At 36.8% G+C, this 10,516-nt stretch overlaps 1 protein-coding gene across 4 annotated transcripts in view; it reads right to left on the bottom strand.

Moving 5' to 3' along the window:
- Positions 1 to 10,516, bottom strand: part of MTMR1 (myotubularin related protein 1) — a 35,982-nt gene that overhangs the window by 15,764 nt on the left and 9,702 nt on the right. For all 4 annotated transcript variants that reach the window (XM_042479786.1, XM_042479788.1, XM_042479787.1 and 1 more), the window contains 8 exons: positions 8,122 to 8,197; positions 4,561 to 4,655; positions 4,229 to 4,336; positions 3,315 to 3,413; positions 2,798 to 2,881; positions 2,167 to 2,316; positions 1,158 to 1,346; positions 849 to 1,034 (listed from right to left, as the gene is read on the bottom strand). In XM_042479786.1, coding sequence (XP_042335720.1) covers positions 849 to 1,034; positions 1,158 to 1,346; positions 2,167 to 2,316; positions 2,798 to 2,881; positions 3,315 to 3,413; positions 4,229 to 4,336; positions 4,561 to 4,655; positions 8,122 to 8,197 — 987 coding nt within the window. The remainder of the gene's footprint in view (positions 1 to 848; positions 1,035 to 1,157; positions 1,347 to 2,166; positions 2,317 to 2,797; positions 2,882 to 3,314; positions 3,414 to 4,228; positions 4,337 to 4,560; positions 4,656 to 8,121; positions 8,198 to 10,516) is intronic.

Here is a 10,516-nt window from a genome sequence, read left to right as displayed (position 1 = left end):
TCTTCTCAGTCCCACTACCATCACAGACCCATCTGACATGAAAGGGGACCTTCTTAGTGACTGCTCCCAGGCTTTTCAATTTTAACCCACAAGAAGCTAGGCTGGTCTCCTCTCTGCCCTCCATTCACTTCCAGCCAAAGACCTTGACACTCAAACAGGCATGTAATGTTTTTTTGGGTGGGGTTTTTTTTTTTGGGGGGGGGGGGAGGGAAGGGGATATGCCATATTTTTAACTTTTTCATTGTTTATAAATGTTTATATACCTTCGTAAATTGAATGGTGTATTAATATAGAAACTTTTTAAATTGTGTTTTAACTTCTTTATAATCAGCTTTGGGTCCCACCCTAAGAAAAAGACACCATATTAATTAATTAAATTAAAAAACTGTCTTGTTTGTACACTGAAGCACAATGGGACTAATGTGCACTGGCTAGGTAGTGCACAAACCACATGTCCATGTACTCATCTTTGCAATTCACTAGCAGGGTTTCTTACCACCCATTGCTATGTAGCTTAGTGTACAGAAAGTTACATCATGTACATCATGATAGAGGATTCTGGCCAATGACCTTATTGAAAACCTTTTAAAGCTACCTTGCAGATCTAAAATGGCACGAAGATAGAGCACAGCTCTGTTAAATAATACAATTTAAAAGAAAAATTATTATTGCTGGGGTGGTCTGACACATACAGTAACAGCATACCTCAGTAGTCTACTGTAATTGGAGAACTCCAGTCTAGTAAAGACATTTCTCTCTTTTAGATCAGAAGTGACATGATAATTCAAAGAGAAAAACTGTTAACATTTTAAAGCAAGCACAATACAAATTTCTATTATTTCCTTTACCCGTATATATTCCAGCCAGTGTGTACTTTCCACATTGGACAGCCACCGAGACTCATCAATTGTAGGGTAAACAATTTCCTTCAGCTTACGCAGAGATTCTCTCATTACATGGATATTTGGAATTTCCAAGAAAACCAACTCCACATTTGGATAGGCACTTTCACTTTCATATCCACCACCTTTTGCCTGAAAGCACAATTCATTTCAAATCATTTAAAACTATCTAAGATACGTTCAGCGTTTAAGAGTACACATACACAAACACACACATATCCAATAGTAAACATTTCTCTATTATATTAATTTTACCTTATTTGCATCTGCAACACTGTTCTGTCTGGCATCAAAGATGAAAAGCTTGTGAGACTGAGCATTGGCATCCATGATAGTCTGCAGGTACTTCTCGTCTTCTTTGCATCGTTTGTCATTTGGGCCTACAAGAGGTTGGCTGCAGCGTGTAATGGTGGCTTGGCTTTCAGGGTGGATCCAAGATAACACCTAAGTTAAAAAACACACATACACACATGCATGTATGCTATTTTTAGAATAGAAACAAAACCTACAAATACTTGAGGCAACTCACTTCTCAAATGAAGAGCTGATCTGATGTTATGAAAAGAGAACAGAACACTGGATGCAGGTGATTAACACAAGGTTCAAACTTAAAAAGCCAAAACAAATAGAATAGCTTTGCTATATAAAAAGAACCAAGAATAAAAAAAGCAAGACCATACACTGCAATGATCTGATACTGTATCGTCTTACATAAAAGTCTTCCTCTTACAGAGTGATCAGAAATCATTTGAAGCAGGTAGCCTTAGGTTCTCTGCAAGTTTGAAATGACTTGAAGGCATGCAACAATGCATACATTAGATCCAAGCCTATTCCAATGATTAATTGAGTATTAACCCCCTATAATTTTCTTTCCTATAGCTTTGTTGCTTAAAAGTAGAGTGTGGACAAGCTTCAGTGAAATAATTTTCAAACTAGGAAAAAGTATGATTTCTGTCCTTCCCAATTCTGATCTCAAATATTATCCTCCCATAGATAGCAGAACTGCACTTCAACTGAACCTTAGCAGTAGCATTCACAAAGCAGATTCTATGTAATTTTCGCCTCTTTCACACAGAAAGAATGTGAAACATTCATTTACATTTCAGCTCCCAGAGTGGAAATGTTTCTTTCTTCCTCTTTCACGTCACAATCTTTTTTCCAACGCAAGAACTGGACTACTTACTTAGTTATTCGAATTAAGGTGGAAAATTGCATCAAAACTATGCCTTGCAAAATTCTGTTTAAACTCAGGAGTCATACTTACTGGAACTCTGCCTTTTGCCCTGAATGCTGCTACTCTGGAGAGGTCATCATCTTTTACACTGGTTGGCACAACAAGAATGGCAGGATATGTGTCACAAAATTCATATGTGCTGTTAATTTTGGATATTTTCCAACTCTCATTGGGTAAGCCCTGCATAGAAGCAAAACACTGTATAAAAGACATTTTTGAGAGGGTCAAAGAATTGTGCACAACACACTCATAGTAAATAAAAAAGGCAGCCCAAGTACAGGCAAGGTCCCACATGGTCCTTCAGTGGAAGTGAAATTCTACCCAAGACAGGGCACATACCTCCTCATCCTTAATCACATCCCCAACACACAGTACCTCCAACATGTTTGAAACATGGTTATGTTTCACTTTGGTGACCATCCCCAAACCATCTCTAGACAATCTATTCAAGTTCCACAGCCTCCCTGGGCTGGAAAAGAGAGACAGAACTAGACATGATCAACATACCCAGGAATATAAGATACACTTCACCTTAACTTGCCAGAATCAATTTTCTTCCAGGTGTTGGTTTTAAAAATGGTCTCTCAGTATCTGCAGATATTCAGATGAAATAACAGGTACAGCAAGTTATAACAGAAAGTAAAAAATCAGCATTACCTACCTGCCTCTTGTACTCTGCTATTGGATCATAAACTTTCCAACCATTTGTGGGAAATTTCTCTTTATAGCTGAATGCAAAGAACGGCTGAATGAAGTGGAAAGAAAAGCATACTTTACTACAATTGAACTCATCTTTTCTCATTGGAGTTCAGGAAAGCATTTTACCATGAATTTTAATTACCCAAATTTGAAAAATATTTATCATCAATAGCAGCAATCCTAACTTCATCAACTGAATTCTAATGCTGTTTATTCATAAAGTATAGGTTTCAATGGAGCATCACAGAACTCACAGACAGAACAATAGCCTTGGTTGTCTTAAACGATATAAATTGTGAAAGGCAGGATAAAAATCTACTAAATTAATAAATAATAGTTCTCTAATCTATTGAAAAAAACCAAGTAGGAATCATATTGATGTTTTGTGGTAATAAAAACTCAATAGACTACGATTCTTGCTCCTCTGTGACATATTTTGAAGGACGGTTTCAGCATGAATTCCTCATTTAAATACTTACCAGCCCATGAGAAACAGGAAATGCTCGAGTAATAAGGTTTTGAAAAATCTCCAGTCTATGTTCTTCCTGTTTATAGGCAAACCGCAGGTTTCTCATATCCTATGAAAGATATATTGAAATTCAATATGTTAAATGAAAAAAATTACAGCAACTACAACTGTTACTGAAATGGTGGAATATTTTTGCATTGTTACTTGTCCGAATAATTACTCGTGTGAAGTCTAAATAAAAATGTTTTCTACATTTCAAGTACTTCCAACTCTATTATTCTATTCTATTCTATTCTATTCTATTCTATTAAGCCTGCATCTAACACCACCAGCTGATACAGGCTACATATTAATATCAGATTCTATAACTATCATGGCAGGGGGTTGGACTGCATGGCCCTTGCGGTCTCTTCCAGCTCTATTATTCTATGATTCTATCAGAGGTAATCATCTGTAGCAGAAACAAGTAAATGGGCTACCTCACACAAATTAATTCATGGGGCAGGAGAGGTGAGACCCGCTTAATAAAGTATGAATGCCACACTCTCACCTGGAAATAGCCTCTTTATTCCCTAGACTTCATTTTAGATCTATAACTGACCCGTTCCAACATAATCTATAACTCAAAGTGATGCTCCAGGGACTGATGCTGGTTCATGAGGCATCTGCTGCCAATACTTGGCAGGTTTCTTGGAAAGAAACAATTGCAGTCAAAGGGCACAGCTATGATACTGCTGTCTGACACACAGAGGGGGAAACGTTAGTCCTCATCATACAAGTTGAGAATGCCTGTGAACATTTCATAGCATGAAAACAACTCAGCCACAGTGTAGGTACAGGCAAAAATTATCCATTATCTAAGGTACACTATAGAAATCACGTGATGAAATTGAAGCACGCACACCCTCAAATTTAAACTAATACCTTGCAAACAATTTCTATACCACAGGAGTTGTCTCCATGGCTCTGCACTCCAATCTTTTCAACCCTGTTTATGACTCCAAGAGGAACATCAAGAATAAAATGTGGATCCTGGAATTTGAAGGAAAATAAACACCATGTTTATTTATGGCAGCTAAGAGTAAATATTTAGTGTTCTACAGTTTGTATGAGATAAAATTATACAATTGTAATGGGATACATAAAACTTCCATGGTGCTTTACATTTAGATTACAAAGGTATGTCAGTTTCTGGGGGAAACTTACAAGGCTGTAAGTAAAAGATGCAGGATACACAGTAAGAAACAAGGTCTCACCCGCTCAACATTCTTGAAATACATTTTGAAATCCGTCACTGTCAGCGTACCACTGATGGCTCCAATAAATGGACAGATATACATGACATCTTTAGCTGGAAAAAATAAGATGTCACTTTATTAGTCCTTGTATCCCTACCATACAATTTATGCTATCATATATACAAACAAACAAAATATTTAATGCAAAGAAATCCCACTAACCTCACATGGATTTAGTCTGGCACTACACATTCAAGAAACTCATTTTACACAGAAAATTGTTTTATCCTAAATGTCTATATCAAGGCATATAACTTCAAAAGAAAGTATTCTTATGTCAATAAATAAATAAATAAATAAGTTCAACGAGTTATAGTTTAAATTGGCATGTAAAGAAACTGGTGATTACAAAACAAAAACAACAACAAAAACACCCAAGTAATTTTTAAGATGCAAAATATTTTATTTTAAATTAATTTGCTCTATCATCTCTATTTTAAGTAAGAAATGAAGAGAATCTATTTAGCTGAATAGCATGCTCCCTGGTAAGAGTGCAGCATCATAATGCAGTCCTAAACATGTTTACGTTGAAGTAAGGCTGCCCAGTTTCGAGGTGATTTATTTTTACATACAGACTGCATTTGCTGCAGTGTGCAAATGAAATATCAGTATGCATACTTCCTTTCCAATTTCTTCCATAATTATTCCAAAGAGAAGAGTAGATCCATGAGGAGGCTTCAAGGCAGTAGCAGGGAGCAATATACTACAGAGAAACCTTGTTCCATGCCACTACATCCAGAAACAAGAAGCTCAAGTCTTTCCAAAATGGGAAAACTCCACCTGTGCTCATAAAGTGACTGCAGATCATTTAATGCCCTCTGTCTCAAAATAAGGAAGGCAATAAAGATGGAGAATGAGATGTGCTATTTCGGACGACAATTTCTAATGGACCTCATCTATTTGAAAGTAAGATACAAGCACATTGCATCCTGCAATCCAGTAAGTGCTCAGGTTATTCCTCCCAAAAATGACAGTTGCACTTAGCAGCTCATCCCAAAGCCCTATGCATTAGTCATGTAGAAGATCTCACGCTGCAGGCAAACACACAGACTTTAAATCTGGGCTTTCCACGCAGCAGTGTGTTCAATAAATAATCTCCATTTTCAGGCCATTCCAAGGAGTGGAACAAGAAGCAGTTCACAGCTCAGATACAGATTCAAGACACCACCTTTTGCATAAAATATGATGTACAATTTTATTTAGTAACTCTTGACAAAAAGATCCTTTGATTTAGTTCATGGTGGCACTCCCTAACACTCCAAGAAATAAACGGTTCTGAACCGGTGCTATGGGAAATCATTTCCTTTGGATTAGCACCCATGCTGGGAACTTGTATGTCATGCACACTAGACAATTGGGACATTTTAATTGCCTGGCCACATCCTAGAGAGTCCTGGGATTTATAGTATGAAGAGGCTCTAGCTCACGCTGTCAGTAATTATACATCTCACAAAACTACAGCTCCCAGGATTATATAGGATGGAGTTATGACAGTTAAAGTGGGTTCAAAGTGCTATAATTTTATAATGTGAACAAAATCGTAAGGTATATCAGTAATAGTTTTGTTTACATGCTCTTCTCCTTAGGCAGCATGGAAATTCAGTGTGTTAGGAGAGGAGATATGGACATTCCTTACATTCTCCACCAGCTACTTAATAAAAGACAAGGTTTTACTTGCTTTCAAAAGAAGATAGAAGCTTACATTGGCAGGACAATTGATAAATATGCTTTTAACAAACATATACAATACAACTTATTAAAATAAACTGTTTTAATGTACATATATTAATACATGCATTATTTTAATAATATGTACTTTAATTAAAAATCATATACAGAAACAAATTTCCTCCAAACCAATTAAAATTAATTACTTGAAAAGATTAATTGATTTTTAATGCATTACATTTTCTTATATTAACTGCTATTCATTTAGGATAAAAATAATTCATTATAGAATAAATTCAATTAATTATGCAGTGATTTTAATTCATTAATTTTCACTCAACTTGGGAGGCAACATGGCCAACAGCACCAGTAACAACTGGTTGCTGAATTACAAAATGCTTGCATAACTAAGATTCCCACGGCAAATAAAATGCTGCCTATTTGAATTAAGGCAACTGATTTATGTCAATCAATTGCTATGCTAGTACATTTTAGTGGTTTACCACCAAATTTTGGCAGCAAACTGAAACAACAATTTGTGGATTTTTGAAACTACACTTTTCCTGGGATTGGGGGCTATAAAAAGGATCTGGGAGTTTCATGTGGCTTCAATGTGATACTTTGCCCACATAATTATTACAAAATCCATACTGCTGGGACATCTTTAGTAGGCCAATAAAAAATCTCCAGTTTCGTTGTGCTAGCTTTTGAAACTTCACAGTTTTTGAAAATGATGGTAAAAATATTTCAGTGAACTGGGGGAGTAAGAAAAGGCTGTTGGTGTTACCATCACCAAATCCTCATGTTGTTTTGAGATGGCACAAAGGAAGCATTTGTGTGGACTGTTAAAGGAAAGTCTATTTCAAAGATGAATAAAGTCACCCTCACATCTCAAAGCAACATGTGGTGACTTTGCTGGTCTGGGACCTCCAGAAATTGAGCATCCCTGCCAGCCAAGCCACTGGGGTGAAGGATAAGGAGAGTAATAGTTATTCAATATGTGAAGAGCCACAACTTCCCAACCCCTGTTTTACGGCATGTAGGTGTGTTGTGGCAAATGTTGTGGATTTTTACACATCTGCACCAACGATCTGCAAGAAGAGGCGGGAAATATAAATAAAAATTATTATTATTATTATTATTATTATTGATTTCACTTTCCTGTGCAAAATTGCATCTATTCACCCTTCCTCTGCTGAAAATGGACAGACACACATAATGCGCATTTCCGTGGACTTCCACAGATAATCCAGTAAAATCCACACAGCCTTTTTCTGCAGAGTTTAAGGAGTCCCACCTACTCAAAAAAGCCTGAACTTCTACAAATCATATATGGCCTGATCACATTCTATTAGACTGCAATGAGAAGTATTCTAGCCATGTAAACTTGCCCTTAGAAGATTGAGAACACTGCATAAAGCAATTGTACTTAGCTTCCAAATCGTTCCTTGAAGGACAGTTTTATTTAGTAGGGTGGGGGGAGAGATTGTACATCATGCAATATGGATTGTTAGTATTTGATTTAAAAAAAATGTCCTGGTATTATCACAGTGAAGAATAGTAACAATGCAAGAGGTATGCTGGAAGCTGCATAGAAAAGTATCTAAAGGCTACATTCAGCACATCAGTCTCATAACTGACCAATTTCAGTCTCGATTTGTAATTCTCAGATTTGCTTGCCTTTTGAGCTCAGTATCTTCTATAGCTCACTTAGGTTTAAGGGATTATGGATCCAGGGTAAAATCTGATTTTAAAAAAACCTTTGAAATATGTACAACCAAGGAAATAGTGTTGGTTTTATGTTTAGCAAGAAACAATGATGTTATCTCAGTCACTTAATACTCCACTTACCGATAGATTTGATTGATTCTCCAGGAAAAAGTGGAGCTTCTTCCATCTGAGCGAGTTTGTTTCCATCCCTCAGTGCCTGGCAAAAAGCCAAAGCCAGAAGTAAATCTCAAATTCCAGCTGTAAAGCTTCAACGTACAACAACTACAAGGTGCTTTTGCTAGGAGGTTACAGAAACAACACAAGTTTCTTTCTTCTCAAAGCAGAGAGCATTAACAATGTGGGCTAGAGCAGACACACATTTAATTCTGGTTAAAGAGACCAGGAATGAAGCAGATGGCCATGTGCCTCTCTCTCTTGAATGTGAATTCCCATCTGCCTTAATTCTGGTTAAAAATTTAATCAACAATGACAGAAACAGCTAATCAGGATTTCCACTTAGCCATGATTTGAAAATTACTCAGAACCCTGGTTAAGCATGGACTGTGGTAAAAATGTGAACATCATTAACACTACTGCAAATAAAAAGATTTAGGTTAATTCAAGATGGAAGGGTTTGGATTACTTCCCAAGCTGGGAAAAGGTGAGAGGTTACTATCCTACAGCCTGATCCTGATCTCTTAGCCATCATTAAGAGTATGTCTGCTCAGATGCTGTGTAATATTTGTGAACCCAAAGGGATTCTGTTAGTTATGCGCTTGCAGAATAAAGACAAAGATTAGCAAACCGTGAATTAGCAGCAAAGCATTTACACAAAGGTAAGATCAACTACCTACAGACAGCCAACATACTGCAGTGGCTTGAGGGTTGGACTAGGAATGATCCCTGCTCAGCCATGGAAACCCTCTGCCTAACTTGAGGTAGATTACATTCTCTCAGCTCCCAAGAAGGCAATGATGAACCTCCTCTGAACAAATCTCATCAAGACAATCCCATGGGTTGCCATAAGTCAGAAATGACTTGAAGGCACACACAAACAACAGAAGCTCAACTATTCCTATTAGCACACAGGGAATAATCAAAATTTCGACACATATTGTAAACTAGGACATTTTTACACACAGCTCCCACAGCACCTTGCTGTTATATTTTGATTTTGTAAGTTATGCCTATCTGACAATTTCAGGAAGAAAGTCTGTTTTTCTATTTTAGCAATTCATATTCTGAAGTTTTCAAATATCTATATCTATATCTATAGATATATAGATATATAAATTAAGAGTACATGCTTCAACATTTTATTCTGCATATAAAACAGCCCTATAGAATTATTTTAAAAGTTATACAGGATGGATAAAAATTATATTTACAATTTTAGTTTTACACTTTCAAAAAACCTGCTCCATACCCACGCCATATTTCCATTTCCCCTCCTTAGGCCTTCACATCTCTAGCATAGACCTATGGATAATGCTCCCCAACTTAATGGAAACTTTTGACTGCCTCTTCTTCAGCACATGAATAGCAGCTGTTGGGAACCCCTGTTAAAATCCAGATAATCTCCTCTGAAAATTCAACTGGCAACTTGAATAAACAACAGATTTGCCTAGGTGGTCTGACTGACTAAATAAACAGACAATTTAGTAATATCTTTATAAACAGCTTACTACCAATTACTTGCACTAATTTAAACTGTGTATGCATGTGCTATCAAGTCACCTGTTGACTTATGGCTACCCCATGAATTTCAGAGGGTTTTTCTTAGGCAAGGAATACTCAGAGATGTTTTGCCATTGCCTTCCTCTGTAATATAGCCTACAGCACCTGGTATTTGTTGGTGGTCTCCTATGCAAGTACTAACCAGGGCTGAACCTTCTCAGCTTCCAATAGCAGATGGAATCTGAACATTCTTATAGAAACAGCCATGCCAGTCCCATCAGATGTCATATAGAAGGGTAAGTGAGAAGGATACCAAGCCTTTAGGGCATTTAGGCTCCTCAAATTAAACTGCCCTGCCATAGTAAGTAGATCAATAAAATGAATAAATGAAACTACACATGCTGCAGTACCATTCAGTTCATCCTTGCATTTGTTCTCAAGATTGGGAGCAAGTGAAAAGCCTGGTAATATTTTTCAGGAAAATATTCAAGCTTCTCTAACCCAGGTGCTTTTTAGAGGTACAATATTTCAATGTAATGTTGAACAGTAAAATCTGCAACATTTTAAGTTTGATCATATACAGACATCTGGATAATTTTATAAGAAACACATATGTTCAGCCACATCTTCTGCTGCCTTTCAGATATGCAACTCAGCACAAACACTGGCATCCTTCTCACAGTTGCCCTTCCATATGTCGTCTGATGGGACTAGCATGGCTGTATCTATGCAATGTTCCTTAGCCAGAGTCTGCTAGACTCTTGAAGAAACTAGCCAATTGATGGCTTGCTATTAACAGATTAAGATTTCAAATATGAATAAGAAATCTGGCATATGTTGGATGATGTTATACCTAATA

The sequence above is a fragment of the Sceloporus undulatus genome, chromosome 7 (assembly GCF_019175285.1).
Source record: "Sceloporus undulatus isolate JIND9_A2432 ecotype Alabama chromosome 7, SceUnd_v1.1, whole genome shotgun sequence".
Classification (NCBI taxonomy): Eukaryota; Metazoa; Chordata; class Lepidosauria; order Squamata; family Phrynosomatidae; genus Sceloporus; species Sceloporus undulatus.
This window is presented reverse-complemented; position numbering and strand designations above follow the sequence as displayed.